Below are 26,181 nucleotides of genomic sequence, written 5' to 3'. Positions count from 1 at the left end.
GTACAGTCTGTACAGAGTTGATCTCAGAGGCATCAGAAGATTCTGATACCGAGTCTCCTTGGTACTTTTTTTTACGTTTCAGCCTTCCAGTAGGCATTGTTACGATTGTAAGTTGATTTGTAACAGTTTGTTTATATATTATTCAAATTTTGATTTGTTCAAAGACTAGACGATGCAAATGTCCTCGACTTGTACTTGCGCCTTCTTTTGTTTCTCCCGAGTAATCATATAGTACGACAGCAGCCAGCTGACTCTCTCAGCCCGGCCCGGCCCCGAAAACGAAAGCATCAGGAGCCCAAAAACCCGGGACGTCCGCAGGTTTAGAAATTTCAGAAAATCGGTGTAAATCGGCAGAAGGCTTTCTTCAAGGTTGACTAGTTCCATTATGTCTTCCTTTACGCAAGTTGGATTGAAGACCAGAGAATATTTTATATTAAAAATCTTTATATTTGCAAAAACTTTTGATCTGCGGCGAAAATAAAAAAAATTAGTAACCATGTCATGAATAATAATCCTTGTATAAAATCTGGATTGCATCAAGAAACAAATGTTGGTTTTGAATTTTACTGTAATATAGAAAGATGTAGACTTCTTCCAAATATAAACTACATTATTCACACTAGCACGACCTTAAGTTGCCAACTCACATGCTACAATCTGGAGGACCTAGGAATCACATGCGGGAGGCTCATAATAATAAATAAATAATAGCGATTTCAGCGTTTATTAAGTCGTAGTCTTGTCGCCGATTCTTAACATCGCAGAACATTCACCGCTTGTTGCGGTCTCGAACTCACAACTCACTGCTCCAATTCTGCTGTGTTTAACCGCCCGGCCTCCTTGCTGATTCTGACCAGAAACTGGCGCACAGAACTGGGATCGAACCCGCGCCTCTCTGCTCCAATCTTGGTACTCTGAACTGTAACCACTGGGCCACCCTGCCCTGAATGTAGCGGATCTCGCTACATAAAACTGCCATTATGTATATCATATCTCGCAACCTAGAACTAATATCTTGTTCATTTTAATATTAATACTTACCATATTAAGTTTATTACATTAAATAATTATAGAATCATCATAAGAATAGTCCGGAGAAAGCTCCGGACGTTATATATTCTCTGGTCGTTAATCGCACGCGTATAAATAAACTATTTCTGCCATCCAAAACTAATTTTTGCAATAAAGACCCGGCAGCAGGAGAGAAAATGATTACTGTGAGACACAGAACTGAACCAATTGCAAGAAAAATCAGCAGTGAGGTCAAAAATATGAAAACTAGAGACTCAGAAAAGCATCTGAAACGGTCTCTTAGTATTACAATCGAGCAATTTCATCTCAAGATCATCGATGAATTAAACTGGCTCCTGTAAATGATTAGTATAATCCTTAAATTAAATATCCATTGAATCTTGAAGGTCCACTTTAAATCTCAATAAAGTCTAGAAGAAGTTTCTTCCGCCCGCCGTGATAAACACACCCGATTGACATTGTTACCGTGCTAGCGGGTGGGACAAACCCGTTGTCCACTTCAGAGTTAAACAGTGGAAGCTATTAATCTTGTTTAAACTTTAAATGAAAGAATTTTCTATTAAAAATATATTTAGGGATAGTATTGCAAAACAAATGGAACAAGTGAAGAGTGTGACATTGATCAGTCGGCTTTAACTGGCAGTTTCACTGATAAGGGTTATGAGCACTGTTGGCTGTTTTAGGCTTTAGGACTAGACACTAGAGTGACAGTGACACAAGGCTTTCACTTCCAGGCTAACACAATACACGGAATGCCAGTGGCTGCTAGGTACTAAATGGCGGAACTGAATCAAACGCGGCTGTCGTTAGCTGTGCAAATAAATCACTCTGAACTAAAATGGAAATAATTAAATTGAGTTAGACGTTACTGAAAAATAATGAAGTTGCGCAATGTATTTTCGAGATTCTGAAAACGCAAAATATCTTACACATCCTGTCAATATCGCCCCTAGATGCTCAATAATATTGCGCAATAATATTGACCGTCTAGGGGCCGCTTTAGGTTGACTCTGCTCCAATAGATAATAAGCTCCTCTGGCACTTTTGCCAACATACTAATCATGTTGAAGGGTCGATAACGTCTTCATTATAACCTCCGATATCTTCCCCGCACTTCAGCCTTCAACGCATTCTTCCTCTTCTTTTCATGCACCATATCACCCGTGTCAACTCTTTAAATTGAACCTGATACTTCTGCTGTCCAGCTATAGTCAAAACTCGCCGAGACAGCGTGAAAACAATACATGTTACCTAACTATTGATATAAGCAATTATTGAATGGCGATCGCTTATAATGTTAGGGGCGGGTTATCAGCAACCAAGCAGCTGACCACACAAATAGATTGGGCACAGAAAAAATCACCCGTAGAGAAATTACTAGACACTGAAGCTCATCAGCTGGAGAGACTGATTGCACAAAAAGACGAAGAAAACTGAAAGACAGGATCGCCACACTGCATCCAAGTCACTAAAAAAACTAGTGCAGCAGAGATTGAAGAGGCAGTACTGGATGTATGCGGAAGGTCTCATCACGGAGGAGTAGGCTGAGCAGCACCGCCCCATCCAACGCTTTTAGTCTTTTATTAGAGCCTTCTACACATCATACTGCCGAGCCCGTGCCAAGCATATGCCAGTCACGGTCCAGTCTTGTATTCTTTATTGCATTTCTATAGAAGCAAGACACTTGCCATGACCATGGTGTAAATGATTGTATGGAAAAGTACTAAAGAATATTGGACTGAACCGTGACAGGCATTTTCCCAGCACGTACCCGGCAGCGTGGTGTGAACCCAGCCTAAATATAGACATAATAAAAATCCTGGTATCTCTCCTCTGAAAAGAAGAAGAAATCCTGGTATCTGACCTCTCACAGAAACACGAAAACTCGTCTCAAACAACAAAGTCAGAGCTGAAATTGTAAACCGGCAGTTTCAGTCCGCGTTAACTAGCCATGAGGATTTCGCAGAGGAATAGTTCAAGACGAGATGCCCTATGCCACCGCTGGACGCCTACAGAGGACTCTTGGAGCAGTTACACAAGTCAAAGGTTGGTGTTGAGGAACTGCTTCGTAATTTTGACCTCTCATAGGCTTGTGGCCTTGACGGATTAGCCCCCATGTATTGAACAGGTTGCCGACAGAACTAGCCCCATCGATCACCTGGACCAGACGTGCCTTGACGTTGAGTGCCTACGAACTCGAAGATTGAGCACGTGTGCCTTATTTTCGAGAAACGAGAACATCACTGTGCTGAGAAATACATACCCGTCTCGCTGACCTGTATCCCCTGTGCGCCCTTGGAGCATACACTCATTAGTGACATAATTTCTTATTGTGAGGAGCACAAAATTCACTGTAAAGAATAGCATGGCTTCTGCAGAGGTCCCTCATGTGAGACTCAGTTGTTTGGCCTTATGGATGAGGTTTCAAAAACTCTCGAGCTAGGATTCGAGGAGGACTTAAATCGTTTTGGATTTTTCGCAAGCATTCGACAAAGTGAGCCACAACCTGTTGCTCTACGAACTCCACCACTATTTTATCAGCGTAAAGGGAGAAGCCTGGATCCGGAATTTCCTATGTGACAATGCAGTCTGTTTTGAACAACAGATCATATTCAGAGTTCTGTCCAGTGGAATCGGGGGTCCCTTTGGATTCCTTTATGGGCCAAACGCTCTTCCTATTGTATATAAACGATCTTCATGCCGGACTCTCCGCAAGGCCAAGGTTTTTCACTGACGACACTGCATGCCACAAGACAATCAAAACAGCCGAAGACGAAGATTCCATACTAATTGCAGTGAATGCTCTTATAGCATAAGAACAGCGATGTAAGATGTCCTTCCACCCTCAAAAATACTCCACGTTTCACTTGACTTGCCCACTTGACTTGCCGTAGGATCCAGAAAGCGTGGGTACCTGCTGATAGAAGAAATCCAGGTGACGTATTCGGGGAAACACTTTCCAAGAAGCTGAAGTGAAAGCCACATATTTCTAACATCAATAACATGGTTAAACCGTACCCTAGGCTTCATTAGACGAAATCCAGCAACGCAACCGACTATAAAGCATTAGCCTGCCCCATAATGGAGCACTGCAGTTGTGTGTGGGATCCTCATACAGCAGAAGATATTGTCATTCCCGAAAGAGTGCAACGTGGAGCAGCGCGGCAGGTCTCGCATCATTTCCACTGGACTTGGATAGTTGGATAACAGTTCCATAACCTGGGATGCCCAACGTTGCCAGACAGACGGAGGCATACTATACTTACCATGTTATACAAGATCGTATTATAGTTGGCCGCTATGTTCCTTATGGCGCTAGGCCACATGGCCCAACATGCTCTCACATTATAGTTTGCCTCTATGTGCCTCATGACGCTAGGCCACATGGCCCAACATGCCCTCACGTTATAGTTGGCCGCTATGTTCCTTATGGCGCTAGGCCACATGGCCCAACATGCCCTCACGTTATAGTTGGCCGCTAAGTGCCGCATGACGCTGAGGAACATGGGGTGCTGGCGCCGCATGCGAAGCATGCTGTTGGTAAGTTGGTTGATGCTTCTCTGAAAGCATAACAAATTTATTCCAATTTTATTTGTTCATACATGATTTTATGAAGCATACATTATTTTATGAAGTTATATTATATTCTTCTTTGACATTTTTCAATTGACATTGGTATTTGAAACCACCGCAATATAATGAAAAATGTTTTGGAATGATTTAAAACGTGCATTGATTTATCAATTATTGCGTAGAAATGGTACGTAGAATATCCACTCCATCGGCTTTCTCAAATGAATATTGCTTTGTAATTAATCTTCAGCGCTCTTGCATTAAATAAAAAGATAAATATTATCAATTTTGGTTTTTCTATAGATGTCGGAATATATATTTCTTTTCCTCCTATGTGTATCGACAGGTAAACACATATTTTCGCGTGACATTTTCAATGTAGATATAAAATTTCATTCTCAAACTCTTTTGATCTACTCACTCAACGAAAATATTTATTTAAAAAAACGTGTGCTCCGATGATCACAAAACTCGCCATGATTGGCAGTATCATGTTAGGGAGCACCCGCACAGCCAAGCAGTTACATGTTGAATGCAGCTCTGTTATATTATATATGCTAAGAAGTTACATGAAACTCTACGTTATATATATTGGTTGATTGTGGACACCTGCAGGGCAATGAAGTTACATGATATATGCATCTCTATTTCATGTATAATGTCGTGCGTTCGGGGCACCTCGAGGGAGATGAAGTCGGTGACGCCCACCAGGGGGCGCAGGGCGATGATGTCCATGTCTGAGTACAAGCCCCCGAACTTGTACACCATCACCAGGCGGCTTAAGTTGCTCAGGTTGTTGATTTTGTAAGCTGTGAAAAATTAAATGTTTTTTCCCACATTGCGCATCAACGGTATCAACGAATTTGAATGCTAATTCGACTGTTATTGAAAACCTCATTGCTGTTGAACTTCAGTCTAGGTACAGTCAAGTTTGACATACTTTATCAAATGCTACAGACCAAACAAACCCAGATTATATTAACATTTTAATTAAGGGTAGACTCAGACTTTTTTACGACACCATTTCAATTCAGCAGCTGCTTGCCTGTTTCATTGAACTTTTTGGAGAGGTAAAGTTCTAGTAACGGAGTGTCCTCGAAATGCCTGGTGAAGTTGAGGTGAACCACGCACAAGTTCTGGTAGGCGGCCTGAAGTGCCTTCAAGGCAGCCAACGTCGAGGGTTCAAAGGAGTTAGACGTCACAAAGAACCAAACAGATGCGTGGGGATTCAGTTTGCAGTAACTGGGAAGATTAGGAAAAATGTGCTTAACAAGGAAGATAATCCTTATATAATTATATTAATATATCATCATATTAAGTCAATGACTAATGTAATATCTATTCGACTGTCGGTCAAAAGCGCGTCAAAGTTGGGTTGTTTACGGGGCGTCGTGAATTGTGCGACATTTTAAAAATATCTATATAGATAAATATACATATATATATAAATATTGACATTTTGGTGGAAATAAGTACATGATATACGTAAATAGGATACTACAGTAAAATTTTGAATCAGAAAATCACTCTGAAAATTATTTCAAAGTAGAATTATCCGACTCTTTGATAATTTAAATCAACGAACTCTCTGGTCGTTAATCGCACGCGTAAAAATAAACTAATTCTGCCATCCAAAACTAATATATATATAAATATATAAAATAAATAAACAACAAACGATGGTAAATAAATGAACAACAAACCACCACAAGCTCTTTTATGCCAACCTCGTAGGTTGGGGTTCAAACACTTGTATTAAAAACACTGTGGTAATTATATTGAGATGCTGAGGATAGGTCCAGGTAGCACAGGGTTTTGTATATTAAAAAGCAAATTTAAAATGATCATTAGTCAACTAATCATAGTCGGATTTTGCAACTAATCATACTCCCAAACCGGACTATGATTAATTTGTAATTTGAATTTGTAAGTTCTTAAGAGTCCCGTGGAGCGGTCGGTGAACGCAGCATCAAGCCCAAACGGCCTCACGCGGTTAAAATTTCTCGGCCAGGCTCTGCCGTCTAACGTCTGCCACATCCTACGTCTGGCTGCACACTTGCCCTCCTTCGCTTCCCCTTCTCGACATTTTTAATCAGCGAGCAACATACTACTAATTATTATACGAAATTTTACTCTATTTTCAAATTGGTTGTTTTCTTACTAATAACCTTTATTGACAATACGCGTTCATAATTTACGGTAATGCTGTGTCGTGATAGCACAACCAAGTTAATTTAGGATGTTTCATATAAGCACGTGTAAAGATCGCTCGAGCATATGTGAATACTATAATTTCATGTCAATAAAAATGCATATAAGTAACGAAGCATCAACAGTAATGTGCAAAAATGTGTCATGGCAATTATTATTTGAATTAAAGCTTTGATTGCTTTCATTATTTAATTTTATGACACACAAAGCAATTTTTTGTGAATATTGTCGGCTATCAAATTCCTGTAAAAATGAGTACGCAGTTCACGCCTATTCAGTAGAAAGCCAGCTTCCACTCTTTGCATCTCCTCACGCGGCTGGTTGGTTTAGACTTGAGAGGAATTCAACGATGGGGAAGCGGGGGGACTTAGGGAGGAGGTAGCGGTTGGGGGGAGATTTTTACAAATACCCCCTCTAACGCATTTAAATCTACACATGATCTCACGCATGCACTCGCTGGGAAGGCTAAAAAATTCTTTGACGAACTGTGCGAAATTGTTTGACATTCATTTCTTCGTTTCTTTCTTCATTTCTTTCACATTCATTTCTTCGTGATAATTTCTTTTTCTTTCGAAGTCCGCGCTACACTACCAAAGCAGAACTGCGTGTATAGACTCGAGACAACAGCAGTATTGTGTAACTGAGGACAACGGTGTAACGGATGAGTGGGGTAGGTGAGGGTTGAGGAGTGATTTACTGGTGTAGGCTGATGGCAGCGTCTGAGTGTGGTGTGTCACTTCGTCCCCTCACCTACCTACTATAACTATTCATAACTGTATAGGTATTAGCTGCAATGTATAGTTATTGGATACACTGTATAGTTACACGCTCCTTCGTAATCTTATATAAATTTGTTGATGGACTGACTGACGGGTATCATTCATTAATAGATATTGTAAGGTAACAATGTTAACTAATTTATAAATTGAAACATTTAAATATCAACGTTATTTGAATATGTACTCATGAATTCATGAACAACACCATCGTCAATATCGCTCCCAATATTTGTAATAGTTGCAAACGGATTATTTTGTTATGATTTTATTTATTTAATTAGAAGCTCTTCCAGAAACATCAATTGCAATATTAAGTGCGAGAAATTTCAAATCATAAAATATGGTAAAATATGAGGAAATGTTCAAACAGTTTGCTGATTTGCTTCTTAATATATAATATAATATATTATACATAATATAATAATATATAATATTTTGTTTCTTTCATGACATGAATATTCTCACCCTTGTCATTTATTATAATGAGGTGAATTTTCTTCATGAGTAATTCATGCAATGAATGTGAAACTGATAGAAGTGAAGCTAGTATTACATATTAACAAAGGACAATTTCTAATTTAGACTATTTACATGAGAACATTCAGTTGATGCTGTACAAAACACACAAGGCGTATGCCAGCTCTTTAATAAACATGAGCCGGTTTATTGATTTGGTGAAAGAATTTATGCAGGATTAACCAAGAAGCACAGCGTACGCCGGTAATTTGTCGGCGGGATTTTCCTAACCACAGACTACACAGGAATTCGAGCAGGAAGGATGTCTCTTCCCCTCTCAAAGCTCACCCTCATCCTATTCCCTACACACCCAAATTGTAAACGACCATCTTTGTTTTAAACCTAACAGCCGACAACAGTGTGAGGCTGTGAGATTTATGCAACTACCACTCCGACAATACAATGTAAAAAATCTACAGGAATCATCAATAGCAGTACGGCCACGGTTATCAATAGCACTACGGTCACGCTCATCATCAATAGCGGAACAGTCACGGTCATAGTCAGTAGCGGTACGGTGACGGTTATAGTCAGTAGCGGTACGGTTCCGGTAATCATCAGTAGCGGTACGGTCATGGTTATAGTCAGTAGCGGTACGGTTCCGGTAATCATCAGTAGCGGTACGGTCATGGTTATAGTTTCAGTAGCGGTACGGTCATGGTCATCATCAGTAGCGGTACGGTCACGGTCATAGTCAGTAGCGGTACGGTCACGGTCATAGTCAGTAGCGGTACGGTCACGGTCATAGTCTGTAGCGGTACGGTCATGGTCATAGTCAGTAGCGGTACGGTGACGGTCATAGTCAGTAGCGGTACGGTCATGGTCATCATCAATAGCGGTACGGTTATGGTCATCATCAGTAGAAATAAGAAATTCGAGTGATTTAAACTGATGGATTTCCAACTTTGACTGAATTACCCTTTTCCTGTGCTAGAGATTTCATTTTACTAGAGATTGAAAATTTGCATATCGACATGAACGCTCCATTGATTGCATTGTTGTTTGAATTGTGTTGTTTATGCATTCGTTTGCTTCACATTTTGAAACGCAATTAAGATTATTTCTCCGTAATCATCGTAACGCATGCCATTTATTTAGGACCAGCTTAACAATATTATATGACTGACAATACATAGTCTTGGCCTTTTAAAAGTCACTCCAGCACCAGAGAAGCGCTTTGAAAGCTGAGTGGACTGCAAAGTGTGTGGGGGGGGAGAGGGAGGATGTTTACCGCGGACCCACAGAAGATTTACAGTATTACCAGAGGACAGGCCTGCCTCTCCTGCCAAGTACGACAACGGAGGGGCAAATCTCGATTAAATCTACGGAAAATTCACGGACCTGTTGTTAAAAACTAATATAACTACCACCAGAAAAATTATTCAGAAATGCTTGGTATAGCGATCAATGAAGAATAACGAGTTAAACAAACTGGTATCGCGAAAATGTTAGAAGAGTCGCTCGTTTTACGATCCTCATGGTTCAAAATTTTCGTTAGCGATAACACTGGTAATACAAAGTTTACATAATTTATCTTAATGTCCACAGGTTGAAGATAATTAGCCATTATAGCATTCCAAATTTCAGATTTTTATCTTACTAATAAGGGGAGTTATCTGTCGAATTCATAGTTAAGAATTTCCATAGACGACTACCGCGGCTGAGCGCGTCCACGGGCCTCTTAATTTGCTATTAAATGTAAAAAAATTGTGCTATCTTGTCGCAACATCCGTAACATTAGTATAGAGTTTGTTTTGTAAATACGGTTTATAGCCCTAATCCTTGCCTAATGAGGTTTGTGTTGTGAAATCATGTAAAGTTTTTTATACTTTTTGTTTCCACTGTGACGTCGCTCTAGGACGCTCGTCAGATCAACCCACACCCTTCATCTATACCCAGCAAAACTTTAACATAGTCCACCTCAAACGTCACCCCGTTTTCTTCGGGACAAGCAAGCCTCGCTGCCCCGTTAGAAGCTTTACGTACACCCAAGCCTCAGTCTGCTCTGCAGTGATATAACGTAAGCACCTGTACTGCGCTTACCCGGACCAGCGTGTATTTTTTACTAGCGATAAGTAACCTTAAGTTATTAACGTCATCATTTGCCTATATAAATTGCGTGCCAACCGTAGAACGATGAGCGTGTGAGCCACCGAGTCCTGAAATGAAAATTGCGGATCTATTCTACCATAGCTAACCCATGTGTCGAAAATCATTCGATGAAAGCTCATCGAATCCCATAGCAATCTCGCGGCTACTCAGTGATGTGTTTATTATATTACAATAGCATTTAGAGTGTTGTTATTGATTTGTGACGTCCCTATCTAACGTGAAAACCTAGGAAATTTCCGAAGCGTCCCGGTACCGGCCATGAAACCAATATGGCGACCATGGCGTCGCTGAACATGGCGGACTAGCCATATTCTCTTCTTGAATCATAACCTTTTACCTTGAGTATCTAGTAGTAATTCCTCAATGCTCATTCATAGCAGTTCACTAGCATTATATTGTCATTTTCAGGGTTTTTATCTAGATTTATCTACCAGGAGTTAGTTCAGAAACCAATATGGCGACCATGGCGTCGCTGAACATTGCGTCACTGAACATGGCAGACTATAGCCATGTTCCCCTCTTGAATCATAACTCTCTACTCTAAGTGTCTAGTATAGACATAACTAGCATTATTTGGTTGTCTAGATCTATGCGCTTACCTTAACCGATACCTTGCAGAAACCTAGGCGAGACAGGACACGTGGTGAAGATCGTCCGAATACTAGATCACTTCGCCTCCCCCTACCTAAATCAATAGTAAGCGGTTTAAGTGATGTTGCTGATCTTAACGATGTCTTCCCCTCAGACGCAGATCCGAGACGATATCTGAAACAGTCTCCATATTGCGATTAATACACTAGTACTGTAACGCAGAGCGCCTCCATCATTATTCTAACGTAAGCTAGTTTATATTAACGTAGCTAGTACCTTATAGCTCTAAGAGCTCAGGCCACGAGCAATTAGGAATGATCTTCTTGCTACATTTAAAAAAGGATCGATGTTTTGCAGCCCCTACTCTTGGATTCGATACAACCCTGCTTATGCCGATAACGATGTTTCACAAGTTCCTAGATCAGCTTATTTCGTATTTCTTACAATGTTGCCAACTATTATTATTGTTGTCTAAAGACCTGTTCCCAGGCCAGTACCTAATCTCAACCCTTGTGTGCAGTTTCTTGCGTCACCCTTATGAAATAAACCGGATAAAACCCGTGGACTATTTTTCTCCCGTTTAGCCACACGTACGTGGCATCCACGCTCCTTAATTAAATACCAAATAATTGAAGGAGGAACTACTAGACGCAAAAATTTCCGACATTCTAACCACAGTCGGGAAACCTATCCAAATTTGTCCGGCTTTTGAACAAATTTTGAGTAATTTTATATAATATATAGTAAGATAAAACGGGGTTGACATCGACCGTTAAAAATTATGGAGATTAGCACTGAGGAAAATGAGAATTTACCGTCGCATAATACTAAATAATGTTTATAAAATAATTATTTATTGACGCAAGTCCTCGCACATCAGTCCAACGAATCGTCATCAAACCTGAATAAAAATAAACCACATGCATCATTAATTGACATAATAATTGTCATCTTCCCTCACATATTTATATCATTTGAACGAATTATGATTCATTTTGAAACGAAAACCATCAATTTTCTGCTTAACTAACATACGTACTGAATCCTGCGGGAACGCAGACGTGCGCCACCAATTTTGTGCACCAATCTGCCCTGAATAGAACGCCTAGCATATTTCCGAAAGGCCACCAATCAGCCGCGTATTAATCCTGCCGTCAGTTACCAGCCCATGACATCATCTTGTTTTAAATATCAAGAGCTTTACGCTACCATGTTCTGAAGCAATAGCCCAGAGTGTTATGCTCGTCCATCACTGAACGTAACATCGAACCATCACTTCATACCCTGACTTTAGCTCGAACTGCAACCAGCGGACAACGGACTGCGACCAACCAGCCCAGCACACCAGTGGAACTGCATGAATCCTGCCGTGCGCCACCAGACCACGGATCGAACATGACTTCCGACGTTTCGTTGAGTTACGAAACTTTCAGCTCATAGCATATTGGGTTGGGTTTCAGATACCATAGTTCTGTTCCAAAATCTATCGTCCGCCGACGAGTGACTTCCGGAGCTTTGTTAAATTAAGTAACGTAAGTAACCATCAACAGTCCTTCATCACCATACATGCCCTATCATAAGTGATAAGCATAATTCAATAGTCACCACTCATCACTATCATCACCTCTCCACCGAACAGAGCCCCCTGGGGGGCAGGGCTGCTGCAGACGACGTCTCCATCAAGTAGACGTTGGACGCTGCGACGTCTGGCACCACGTCTCTGGTGGCACGTGCGGTCACAAGTTAGTACGTTATTGGCTTATTAATTTAGACGTTACTTCGTCTTCATAACTCGTCAGTATCGTACAATTTGGGAAGATTGTTTCCTTATTTTTTGAGATTCTAGCAGAATTCACTCGTGATTTCTTTCGTATCACCATATTTTTAAGCTACGTTAAATGCATTTTATTCAAATTTATTTGTTATTGAATATTTCCAATTGCTGGTATTCCGTTCTGTAAAAAGCACTTGCAGTTTTCAATTTCAATTCGCACATGTAGGAATTTTTTTATAATACAATCTATTTTCTAGTGTCACATGCCTCCGAGCTAGAATATAGGCTTAATAATTCCTTAATTTGAACTCACATGTACAACTCAGGCAGTTTCACCGTGCCGTCTTCATTGAATTTCGCAACGCACGTCTTCTGAACTTTTTCAGTGATGGCATTTCTTCCACTACCTCCGTCGACTGCAGACGAAGGCGGGCTGTGCAGAGCGCTATAACCAACTGCCGGGTACACTCGGTTATAATTTGGTTAATACAACAGTCTGAGTAAATAAAACTGCTTTAATATTTGCCGCAACTTGGCAGCCATTACACCTGATCACGCTCCCCTACACTTGCATACGCGTAAGCAGGTTACCCTCTGTATTGACCAGTTAGGACGAACACAAATTGCTCTGAACTGTTCTCCACTTAACTTGTTTCATCCTTCCTAGTTATCTTTTTGTGTCTCAGTTTTCATGTAGACTATTAGCTTCCCTGCAAAGTTGAATGAGCAATTTTTATCCTTCTAAATTGCAAAAAATTGTTCCCATCATTGGTAGTTTAAACTCCTTTCTTCCTTTGCTAGCATAATTATTTATTTTTATTAATTAAGCGTTCCAGTTCCCCAGCAATCGCGTCCCAGTTCCCCACCAATCGCGTCCCAGTTCCCCAGCAATCGCGTCCCAGTTCCCCAGCAATCGCGTCCCAGTTCCCCAGCAATCGCGTCCCAGTTCCCCAGCAATCGCGTCCCAGTTCCCCAGTAATCGCGTCCCAGTTCCCCAGCAATCGCGTCCCAGTTCCCCAGCAATCGCGTCCCAGTTCCCCAGTGATCATGTCTCAAAGTATTACAATCGAGCAACTTCATCTCAAGATCCGTGATGAATTCAACCGGCTCTGTGACACCCTTGACAACGACGTCAAATACCGAACTGTACTCAGCAACGGCCCCTTCAAAAAAGGAGTTCTTCAAAAATCTGATGTGATCTATAAATTTTGCTTCAAAGAAGGCTGTAGACTTCTTCATCTTTTGGACTACATTAGAGTAATTGGAGTAACTTCAACGACATTGAGCAGCTGTTTTTCCTGCCACCTGAGACAATTTCGCAACCAGACCAGGTCTCAAAGTCTTACCATCGAGCAACTTCATCTCATGATCCGTGATGAATCCAACAGGCTCCCTGACACCCTTGACAACAACTCCCACTGTGCCGGAGAAACACACCAGCATCTTCATCGTGCAGTGGCCCGACATATTCGACCGATGATAGCTGAAGCCCTCATCTCTACGGATTGGACTCCAGCTACTCGTCTCATAACTGCCGGATTTTCTGAACTTTGAGATTGTTTCGGAATTATTTTCACGGTTCCAAATTTTCGTGTTGTATCATATTTACGTGTATCATGTACTTATTTCCGCCTAAATTTCAGTATTCAATGCTTCCTATAACTTGAAAATGAATGATGTCACATTCGAAACGTCGTTAATAAATTAATTTACTTCCTTGAACCTGACAATGAACTACATTGGAAAATGTTTTATTAAGAATTAAGAAAATTAGTTTGGCGTAAAAATTGTTTCGTAACATTGCGTCGATGACGTAAACTAATCTAAACTTATAAGAAACTATTTCATTCAGAAAATTAGACTGTACGGAAATGTCATTTTTTTTCTCCAGAGGCTCGTGGAGAGAGTTTATTACAGCCAGAATCAATTGAGTTCAACGTTTAATGATTTTAATAGAGAATAATACAAGTGGGTTATTGCTGAAAGAAAAAGAACTGTATTTACAAGCTTAGAACATAGACTACAAATTATCAGCTGAGAATCAGACTGTTACCGCTTAAACTTTTTTTAATATAAGTAGAGAGTACACAATGAGTGGAATTAGAGAGTAATATATGTATTTTCTCCTGTTATCATATTATTAAATATCATTCAATTCACTGTGTATCCATTCTTAGGACAAAGTATATTTTGTATCCACTTAGTATCGGTTCTTCGTAAGTTTTTAAATATTGAATTCCAAGATCTGTTGTAGTTTTCAAAGTCAACTGAAGATTTCGAAGATTTTTTACCCGGCTTCTCGTTGTTTTAAGAACTTTATTAAACTAAATCATATTATATCCTTTAAATGTTCACCAGCTAATTCTGTAAATTAGTTTTCTTTTCTTGAAATATATCTTTCATTTTAACTTCCACAGAACCTCAGATCTGAGACAAGCTCACAACCAGACCAGGTCTCAAAGTATTACAAAGAAGCGACTTCATCTCAAGATCATCGATGAATTCAACAGGCTTCGTGACACTCTTAATAAAGTCAAAACTCAGAATATACGCAACAACGGTACCTGCAAAGAAGCGAGAGTTCTCCAAGGACCCGATGTATCCTATAAATTTTGCTTCAAAGAAGGTTGTAGACTTCTTCATTATTTGGATTATATTGGAATCATTGGGGTAACAATTGTGACATTGAACAGCCGTTTCTACTACCACCTGAGACAAGCTAACAACCAGACCAGGTCTCAAAGCAGTACAAATAAGCAACTTCATCTCAAAATTGGCGATGAATTTAACAGGCTTCGTGACAACGTCATCAAACTCCCAACTAAACGCGATAATGGCCCTTGCAAAAACTCGGGAGTTTTCCGAGAGGCCGTTGTGGTCTATAAATTTTGCTTCAAAGAAGGTTGTAGACTTCTTCATCTTTTGGACTACATCGGACACTTTGGATCAACAACCAGGACACCGAGACGCTGTCTTATTAGCTACCTCCAACCCGGAGGGCAAGTGAATCACACGCGAAAATCTCAACCAGACCGTCACTCGCTTTGTGCTGAAGGAACCCACCAGCATTGTCATCAAGCAGTGGCCTGACATCAATCGACCGAAGATGGCTAGCCTCATCGTCTCTACGGATTGGACGCCTGCTATCTCATTCTTAACTACCTGATTTGCCTGAACTTTGAAATAATTTTCAGAGTGATTTTCTGATTCAAAATTTTACTGTAGTATCCTATTTACGTATATCATGTACTTATTTCCACCAAAATGTTAATATTTAATGCTCTTTGTAACTTGAAAATGAATGTTCGTTACATTCGAAACGTCGTTAATAAACTAAAACTACTTCCCGATATATGCCTTTCGATCTACCAATGTCATCTGAAGAATTGTCTGACTCTTTGATAATTTAAATCAACGAATTCTCTGGTCGTTAATCGCACGCGTATAAATAGTTGGAAGAATGCAGGCGGTCTATATTGCCACGGTATGGAGGGGATGCAGGCGGTCTATATTGCCACGGTTTGGAGGGATGCAGGCGGTCTATATTGCCACGGTATGGAGGGATGCAGGCGGTCTATATTGCCATGATATGGGGGGATGCAGGCGGTCTATATTGCCACGGTATGGGGGGATGCAGGCGGTCTATATTGCCACGGTATGGAGAGATGCAGGCGGTCTATATTGCCTCTAAATATTCGTTGTTTTTCAAGGGGATGTCAGACAACAGACCCAAGGTAAACCTACTCCTTATCACAAACATCTCATGTAAGTCATTCATATGTTGAGTCCAGATCATCCGTACAAGGAATTTAATAACGACATTTTACATTCGGGAATTGCTCATAATAAATAGGGTATATTAAAAAACTTTTCTTCCACTTCCGAGTGTAGTAAAGTTTAATTAAACTTATTCGTCGAGTCGAATGGAGTGATTCAAATGAAACCTACGCCTGGAGAATGTCCATTAAAAATGATGATACGAAGCTCACTAATATTATACCACCTGGCATGAACAAATGGACTTAGTTCCTCATAATGAACGAATATTTTTAGTGAGGCTGAGGGAAATCTTCAGATAATGAGAAGTGCATCATCAGACATAGATATAAATTGCAATGAAACTAGAGCAATGTTGTGAGAAAACTAATTGGTTACAGCTATCAAATTACTCATAGGAAGTTCTAATGAAACGGTCAACACTGACATTTAACAAATTAAAATATCATGGAGGAAAATATTTTTTCTCATCATTTTCCAGAAATAGTTTTTCTAATCGTGTTCCATGTGCATCAATTCACATAAGAATATTAGCCTGAAAAGTTAAGATATTATCTCTAATGGACGTGAAGTAAGACGAACTGAAAACAATGAGTTGTAGGTAGGTTAGCTGAACACTATCAGTAAATGTCAGTGAAACATAGACAATAATGGACTAAAAATGCCATAGAATGAAGCAGCCTACACCCCACCACGCGAATGACGTTGAAACAATATTACGAACTAATTTATTTTGTGAAACAACCTTCAATCGACGTTACTTCAAACAACATTAAACATCGTTTAATCGACATTATTTCAACGTCAGATGCCAGGCAGGTGAAGGCTTGATTGCTGTTGCTTGCGGCAAGTTCAAGACATCAGCACTTGCTTTATAGCCTTTCAAGGGCTCACGTTATAGCCTTGTAAGGCTCGCATTATAGCCTTGTAAGGCTCACGTTATAGCCTTGTAAGGCTCACGTTATAGCCTTTTAAGGCTCACGTTATAGCCTCTTAAGGGCTCGTTTCTTGTCCTTAATTTGCTTCTTCTTGTCAGCCACGACCTTGTCAGACGCGTGCTTCTTGGCAGCTGGCCCTTCGTGTTCCTCCTCAACGCCTTCACACTTCGTCTTGTTGCTCTGCCGTAGAATGTGAACAAGTTAGCTGAGGTCAAGTTAGCTGAGGACAAGGCTTCTACGAAAATATTAGCGCGACAGTGCAAGCTTTTCCATTAAAAGAAAGAAACTCAGAAAGTGAATATATTTTCCCACATGATACTTTCAACACAATAACTTAGTTTACGTGCGAGGAGAGATGCCGCGGTGTAATTTTCTATGCATGAAGATAACTGAACAAAAGTGTAAAAAGTACCAAACCTAATTTAAGGATGATGGCGATCGCCACATAAGGAATTTTTCTGAATCATATCATGATTTTTAAAACAAGTTCAATGAGTTTTAAAGTTGCCAAACATTCATTAAGGCTTAAGATTTATGGCAGAAATCAGTTGATAATGTCATCGAATTGATGCGCCTAGTAAAAATAGGTTAAGAAATAGAATGCATCATAGCAAGGAGCTGAATGCCACAGTTCTGAATACCGTACACAGAAAAAATGTTTTATTAAACAGTTAAGGATTGCTTGCCTTCATCAATGCAAAACGGCTACCCTTGCACTCTTCACCCTTATATTCAAATAGTTTACTTGTACATATTAACTAAGTCAGTCACCATGGCATGTATCTCAGTCATCATCTTGGCTCTGGCGTGGTAGTCGTCGTAGGCCTCCAGCAGCAGCTGTCCTGCCTCTTCGTTCAGAGCTGACTCGGGATTGGGGACAATCAGCAGGCAGCGGATAACCTGCACAGAGGAAGGGACAATCAGCAGGCAGCGGATAACCTGCACAGAGGAAGGGACAATCAGCAGGCAGCAGATAACCTGCACACAGGAAGGGACAATCAGCTGGCAGTGGAAAACCTGCCCAAAGAAAACAATCAGTAGGATAACCTGGAAACAATCAATGCTTCCTTACCTCAACCCAGGCAAATCAGCAAACTCTTCATCAGAGAGCATTTCAACTTACAACACGAGAGAATCATTCCTCATTTGTTGTAGGCTGGCCCGGTTCCGGTACAGGAGAAAACGTGATAAGTTGATGCATAAATACAATATGCATTAACCAACCGCAGTGTTGTGTGCTATAATAATTAGTGATCAATACTGACTGCTTGAATAAAGCTACCTATATCACACTCGGGCCACCATTTTAGTAGATGAGTAGTGGATCAAGAGAAGAGCTCCAGGCTATTTAACAATATCAACACAAGAAAAATTAAGAGAATGGCTAGTAAAGCAATGCATCAAATGAAACCATATGATCAACAAAGGCTCAATTCTCACCAATAAAATATGTTTGATGCCAAGACTTGGTGTCCAGTCTTTTTTCAAGGCATTTACACAAATTTCGCCATTAGCAGCAACGTTGGGGTGGAATATTCGTGTCAGGAAGAATCCTTTTGGAGGCGTTGCTGGAAAGTCCTTGCCGAGTACCAGCTTCACTCGGAAGTGTCCTCCTGAGAATGGTGTGCCAACTGCAACACAAGAAGCAGGTTAATAAAATAATTATTATTATTCCATGATACATTCATCGTGGCGTCTGGTTTAAACAAACTTTGAGGGCACGTCTCGCATAAGATTAATAGCAAGTGAAAAATAAATAGACAAAAAATTGCAAAATGTCAATAAACAAATGAATATATGGTGGAAATAATGGAGGTCACATAATATCCCATCATTTATTACACTACAAGCATGCAGACTGAAACGTCACTTTCATCACAATAATTCAGTGGTTTCCAACAGGTGGTCAATTCATACAGAATGGCTATCAAATAACCTAGTCCTTGTATAGTGGAGGTGGATTAGTATATGGGAATAAATGGCTATCAAACAACCTGGTCCTTGCATAGTGAAAGTGGATTAGTTTGGAAATAAATTGCTATAAAATGACCTGGTCCTTGTATGGTGGCCTGTATGTCAGTGACGTCCTGCTGGTTGAGGTGGAGCTGAATATCTTCGAGAGGATTTTTGGTGAGCTCAGCCTGCTCCTTCATCAGGGCTCTGATGGTCTGAGGTGACAAGTTCTCCACATTGCTGCTGGACTGCACAATAGCAAAGGTATCAGAAATGCAGGAGCTATCTACTATTAAATAAAGCAATCAGTAATAAGAATATTTTAAAAAGTAGAATAAGAAAAACTTGAGATTATTTATGCTTTAAATCCTGAATGCAAACAATCACTCTCTCCCCAATCAATAAAGTGGTTAGCCAATAAGACCATTTATCTCAGTGTACATGATAAAAAAAATTCTCTTGCAACATAATAGTAATTTGGTCTGAACAAGTAAAATTAAATAATCAAGATGGGCCATATTAGCCATAAATGAACCATTACAGTACAAGTGTAGCAAGGATTAACCTCAGTTTAAATTTATAATTTGGAAGCATAGAAGCTGGGTTTTTTGGTTTGATCTAAAATCTCTTTAAAAAAATTTACTTCAAGAGCAGTTGAAGTTCTGCTGTTCAGTACTACCAAACTCTGACCAAAATTCAAATTAATATTATTGAATATTCTTTTCATGTTCTTGTAGTAGCAACAATGGTTTTGAGACTGGAAAAAAATTCCATACAGTACAATGAGTGTCAGGAATAAAAATTTCAATTTAAGCACCAAATCTGCAATTTTTCCATAAAAATTGCAGCAGTAAGGTCAGTTAAGAGGGAATTTTCTGTTTGTGTCGCGAGTTAATCAATACTTAAGGGGACCAACTACCCTAAAATTTTCAATTTTGGCGTTTTCCGGTTTTTGTGCTCATCTGAAAGCTGGAATTCTGCTCTTTCCAATGGTGCCACTGCCATCGCTGTACGCCAATATTTACGTTCATTATGTCTCTTTAAAGGGAAGCAGGTGGGAGAGTTCTTTAACTAATTAGATATAAAGTAATTAGCTGCTGAAATCTTTGAATATAGTTTCTACTTGAGTTGTGCTGCAGTTACATGCTTAGTCTCATCTTANGAGCACAACGTGTTCTACTGAGCACAACGTGTCTTTCAGTAGATTCCTCTTGCTTATCCGTGAGTGACGCGCACAATTAACAATATTGGGATTTTCTCTGTGTTGCCTGACGTAACGTTCATGCCGAGGCCGATTTCTGACGACCTGCAAACCTGTTTCTAGTTGCCACTTGCCTGGAACGTTTTTTTTTTTTCAAGGCGGAACGCTTTTTTTTAAGTGAACCTCTAATCTTAGATTTCCACTCTGGAGGTGACGGAATTACCTATGATGACGGAATATACCGCGTTTACCCTACTTAGAATTATATTGCCAGCCTTCAATAGAAACAATCTAATTTTATCAACAGAACTGAACAGTAACATTCTATGGACTTTAGAATTGGTGGATGAAAAAAATAACATCAAAAATAAAGTCATGGCCTTAAAAAGCATTATGGATATGCATGGCATTTAGAAATCATTTTTTTAGTCCCAACATTTTCTTTAATATTTCAGTCTGGGAAACTTCTGTATCTATGCAATTCATACTGACATTCAAATTTAAATTGATGTTAAACATGGAGTTTATACAAGGCAAACATAATATAGTTACTAGACACCACTTTGAAGTTTGAAGTTTATTTCAATCATGATGCTGTGTTAAAATGACCAAGAAGTCATTAAAAAAATACAGAAAAACTTTCAAAAATCACAAAATGCTTTTTGGAACAAAGGAGATGTCTGGTCTTTTCTTCATTCTATATCGGTGATGAAGAATGAAGATTGCACTTCAATTTCAAGGAGTGGTGGTGTGGTTCATATGTTGAATACCTACCGATCAAGCCAGAAACTTAGTAAGTCAACCAATCACAGCTGGTAGGTAAGGGATATATATCTGCCAAACAATGACAGCAACTTTATGCACTAGTATCTTAAAATTCCAGCCTGCCTGTAGGTCTGTAACTTGCATCTGCAGCATGCCCATTGCCCACTATGCAGAGAGTGGATGAATATAGCAAGATCTTTGGCGACGCTTCAGTAGCCAAATTTTCGCCTTCAGAAGATCTTGCCGACACATTTAGATTGAAATTCTTGCATTTAATATATTTCTCAGTCTTCGGCCAACTATTTAGAAAAAAAGTAAGGTTTCCGGTACGTTGGATGGATTACGATGCAGCGAAGCTTGTCCGGAAATCAGTTGCGATGAGTTCCCGCAAAAAATGTAAACAACGTTTTTTCGATTGCGTAGTTTCGGTCACATTAGAGCGGTCAGACTGCTTTATTACATGTTCAGTTGACACTTGCTGTACAATCGGACTGTTTTTAGGGTAAAATTAGTTATTTGGGGTAACACGTGCATGCAACCTTTTAAATAAGTTCGTGGCTTGTAAATAGTTCGTCATTACTCAGCGTAAATGGCTTTTCATTAAAAATTACCCGGCGACGCATCTTTAAAATGGCCGGCAACGCTTTGGGCTTAAAAATCCATATATTGGCGACGCTGCATCCACCCTCTGCATAGTGGCCCATTGCCAAGCTATGGAGTCTGGAATTTCAGGAATGAAATTGAGTAACCTAGTAAAAGACTAAAAGCCAGCAATATAACAAATACAATAAAATTTTAGATACTTACTGAAGCCATATTTTTAATATATTTTTTATCTTCACTATGAAACTCCAATGAAGAATAAATAATTTAGAGATTTATGTTGAATAGCCTAGTTGAAAGCCAATAGCTAACTGGTCAAGAGGATTAAGTTGCAATGAATTGTATGATTTGTATCCTTATTTATTTTTGAGACTGGACTGCAACATTTGATATGTCATAATACAGTCATATGAATATGATTGTATATTGTTGAATAACTACACAAAAAAAAGACAAGAAATCTTATTTTAAGCAATGCTTTCAAGGTTTAATCATTTCAGATTTTCAGTTGATCATTGATGTACCTACTACTATACATGTACCTATTCTATGGCAAAGGCAAACTCTGTAGTCTGTAGTGTACTATGTGTATGTAGGTCTATCTTGGTAGGTAGTCAAAATAGCTAATGTTTTTAAGTTAAAACAGAAAAAACATCAGTTTTGATTCATTTTGCAAACATAGCTATACATCTACTGAAACTGATTTAGCATAAAATTTGTCTAAAAATTTAAAATTGTCGATTATAATCATAGATCTCTACTGTTTTATTTTAAATTCACTAGCTGAAACTACCACTACGTTAATGTGTTTCGCATGAAACCAGTCATTTACTTAGCATCTTTCTAACCAATTTGAACACAACGAACTTCGAGCAGCTTTCTTGATTGATTGATGCCGGTTTGGAGGTGAAGAAGAAGTCATGCGTCGACCGCTTGTAACACCTGGACTCAGCAATGATTATTTAAAACATTTCTTCATCTTTCATTTTCAATTTAATTCCTCTTTCCATTGGTGCATGCTCTCCACGTTGTCGTTGGTTTCTCATGATGTGTAGCGATGAGAGGGAAATTGTCATTAGGTCCAGTATTCTTCATTGGCTATAAGGTAGTTAGACGACCAGTTTGTGTGAGATACGCAGCAGTTGCTCGCACTATGGAGTGCTGAACTCTTCTGGGGTAATTGCCTCCACCGAGAAGCACACGCACAGAAATGTGAGGGACTCCCAGGGCATTGATGCTNACTGATTCCCTCACTCCACTGCCCTCTGCGTTCTCTGCAGACATGTCCGAGTCTGAGTCAGAAACTAGTTTGAAGCTTTCATCTACACTTAGGCAGCCAAGATCTTCATCATTAGAGCAAAGTACATTGAGGCTGGGGGATGACACAGGTACATTAGGAGCCCTCTCAATGGTTTCCAGATCAGCAGCAGAGCTTGTAATAATATTATTTATTGAAGTCGAGGTAAGGGTAACACCAAAATGCTTTTGAATGGCATGGTTTATCAAAAAACAAGTCTTGGAAGGAGATTCCTTGTGCAAAGGTAGAGAAAACAAATCCGTCAAGCAGCCCACTAGGCTGGAAAGAAATTCAACAGGAGCAAATGCCTTTGGTTCACACGCTGAAACACATGGAGCTTGGTTGAGGTTAGCTGTGGCTGTAGTGCAATTAGATTTATCAACCAAGGGCTGACTTGAAACAACTTGACTATACAATGGAGAAGAATATCCTTGAACTGGACTATTCAACTGATGGTGGACATCAGCCAACACTTGCACATTGCGCTTTCCCAAAAATCCCTGGCCATGTCTCCTCTCAAAACGTTCTGAATTTGTTGGCAGATGATTAGGACTCACATTATTTGTGTTTTTGGATCTTGCTTGTCGTGCATGCCCTGGGGCCCTATCACACTCTGGGAAGTTGGCTTTATGCGGTCCACCACAGTTGGCACATTTTGGCTGTTTACTTGTACATTCCCTATAGTAATGTTCCCCAGCACATACAAGACATCTCCTCTTGCTTGTACAGCCATCTGCCGAGTGGCCATATCGTTGACAACGATAGCATTGCAAAGGAGGAAAGGAGTATGGGCGGACCGAGTAGGCAATATATCCAATTTTCATTCTACTGGGGAGCTCTCTGCCCTCAAAAACCACTCTTATTGAGGTAGAAGGCACTCGCTTACCTTCTAGGTTCCTGGTCAGTCTTTCCATCTTGACAAATTTACCAGGACCATCCACCTGAACTCTCCTCTCCATGGCATTTATGTCAGCTTCAATGTCAACAGGAGTGATGACTCCATAACAATACTTCCCTTGATTAGGTTGGGAGCACTTAACTGACCATGGGCCAAGCTGAGTCATTTGCAAAAGAGAGGCAATATCCTCTTCACTGCCATCAAATAGCTGAACGGCAATCAAACCTTTTCTGCGGTTCACTCGAATATCTTCCACACGCATGGTTGAAAATGGTGGTGCTTCCAGTACTGAGCAGAGCTGCTCTGGTGAGGTCAGCATCCGTTTAGAGCCATCATCTGCTGGGCGGATAAGGACCACCCAGGAATCTTGTTGATCAGTTGAGGTGGGCAAGTGCGAACTCTGCGATGATTGCGATCCAACAACATTGGTATTCGTATTCCTCTGCGTAGATTTCACTATGGGAGCTGAGATCGTTCCAGTATTGGGCCGCTTCTTTGTATCTCCTGACATTTCTTCAATGGCATCAGGCGCACTCTTGCGCTTCCGACGAGCCGCTCCACTTTCTGGTGAGTCGCCATCTTGGGATGAGGAAGGAGTTGCTTCTTTTCCGATAATAATCTCATTTTCACAGAAATGTCTGAGTTGCGAATCGGTCATTGTCAACTCTGATGCGTTTGGTGAAGCACCAGGATCAATGAGATCTTGACCCTCAGATGAATTAATCATTGAGGTATCGTTAGTCACTTTCACAAATCACAATTATAGGGAAACAGAGAGGTTTGCAGGAACGTCCTCTTTCGACAACGGTTCAAGCTTCTCTCCCCCGAGCAGCTTTCTTAAAACGGTTTGACCGTTTGTTCTGTCAAGAATTGAATGACTTCTGTCCGGTTTTTTGAGAGATTTAAAAGATTTTTATATTCAGAAAAATATCTCATCGATGAATGTTTCAATCGCGTATTCATTTCGAAATGAAAGTTATCAAATCCAAATAAACACAGGAAAAAATTATGAAATTTAGGTTAGTAAGTGATGAAGCATTATTTTAAATTTTATTGAAGGTAACTCTATTGCATAAATTTTCGTTTCCGATGGCATGGTGGAGAGTTTTTCTTTAGTTTCAGCGCTGTACAATATCCATTAAGATGGGTCTTTTCTGAAACTATCTCGGGCTTCCACTCTCTGCTCTGCGGGAGCGCAGCCGTGAGTAACAAAATTGACTCGTAAACAGGCCCTGGGCCTAACGCCAACCATCAGCATGCAATATCTACACATAGCCTCAGATCAAAGAGCTGTGGGTAACTCCGGCTAACAGTGAATCCGCTGTGCACAACACAGCCACTGCTTCACAGCGCCGGAGCCCAACCGGCCGGAGCGCAACAGGCCCTACCGCAACAGGCGGAGCAGGTTAGGTTAGGTTAAGTTACGTTAGGAGTAGCTGTTGCGGTAGGGCCTGCTGCGCTCCGGACGGTTGTGCTCCGGCGCTGTTGAACCAGGCCTGTGGCAGAACTGCGCTGTTGTGGTGGGCGCTTTGTGTCAAAAGCCGTGAAGATGCCCGGCTGCGTTACGCACGGGAAGGTATATGAATCGCACTGTGGACTTGGGCTATGCTGACCTCTAGCTATCCATCAGACAGGCCGCGTCTCGAGGCAGATCTTGCCCCAGCCAATATCGAAAAATTCCTGCTAGTTACTGTAATGTCTCAATACCAAGACAACTTGAACTTTTTTTTGAAACTCACAGCTTGATTGTGTTTTCTGTCAACAATAAATCATCTAGCGAGAATTATGCAACTCCAAAAAAGGCAGGAAAGCTAGCACTGGAGCTTTCAAAAAGACTAGAAATGAGGCACGGAAAGTCTTCCGAGCCAGCTCTCCAGCAGGTAGGATGCTTTATTTTTTGGGTCCCGAAGGACCCCCCCCCCTAACTCCCTTCCCCCAAGAGCAAATCAGTAGCCAGGTGAAGGCAGCGCCCCAACTCCTCAAGAATTGGGTGCTACCATTCACCGGCCACCGTCGCTCCCGCAGCGTGGCCTGCAACAGAGACAGAAGAGATTCCGCAAGAATGCGGNATGCTATTACTGTCTCTTATACACATCTAGATGTGTATAAGAGACAGGTACACGGCTGCGTTCCCGCCGTGAGTCGAACCAGCCCTCGGTCG

At 40.4% G+C, this 26,181-nt stretch overlaps 2 protein-coding genes across 2 annotated transcripts; both read right to left on the bottom strand.

The window, feature by feature from the left end:
- Positions 1–4,496: 4,496 nt before the first annotated feature.
- LOC108681331 lies at positions 4,497–14,055 on the bottom strand (the record flags this gene model as incomplete). The annotated part of the gene is made up of 7 exons (XM_018170352.1): positions 13,935–14,055; positions 13,455–13,751; positions 12,902–13,043; positions 12,439–12,534; positions 5,651–5,847; positions 5,284–5,414; positions 4,497–4,592 (listed from the first exon to the last, which is right to left on the bottom strand). Coding segments are annotated over exons 1-7 (1,080 nt in total), but the record flags the coding sequence as incomplete, so codon positions are not given.
- A 2,407-nt stretch (positions 14,056–16,462) lies between these two features.
- Positions 16,463–22,053, bottom strand: LOC108681340 (ubiquitin-conjugating enzyme E2 S). The gene is made up of 5 exons (XM_018170359.2): positions 22,030–22,053; positions 19,354–19,504; positions 18,744–18,934; positions 18,075–18,203; positions 16,463–17,483 (listed from the first exon to the last, which is right to left on the bottom strand). The coding sequence occupies exons 1-5, from the start codon at positions 22,036–22,038 to the stop codon at positions 17,349–17,351; spliced, it is 615 nt and encodes a 204-aa protein (XP_018025848.1). The 5' UTR covers positions 22,039–22,053; the 3' UTR covers positions 16,463–17,348.
- Positions 22,054–26,181: the final 4,128 nt, after the last annotated feature.

This window comes from Hyalella azteca, unplaced genomic scaffold (genome assembly GCF_000764305.2).
Source record: "Hyalella azteca isolate HAZT.00-mixed unplaced genomic scaffold, Hazt_2.0.2 contig12633, whole genome shotgun sequence".
Lineage (NCBI taxonomy): Eukaryota > Metazoa > Arthropoda > Malacostraca > Amphipoda > Hyalellidae > Hyalella > Hyalella azteca.
Note: the sequence above shows the minus strand (reverse complement) of the source record. Positions and strands in the feature narration are given on the sequence as shown.

Excerpts from the sequence above, each read along its gene's own strand:
- LOC108681340 (XM_018170359.2), bottom strand. Across the intron at positions 18,935-19,353 it reads GGCCACCATACAAGGACCAG|TTGGCACACCATTCTCAGGA; the intron begins GTCATTTTATAG and ends CTTGTGTTGCAG. Across the intron at positions 17,484-18,074 it reads TGACTGAGATACATGCCATG|AGCAACAAGACGAAGTGTGA; the intron begins GTGACTGACTTA and ends ATTCTACGGCAG.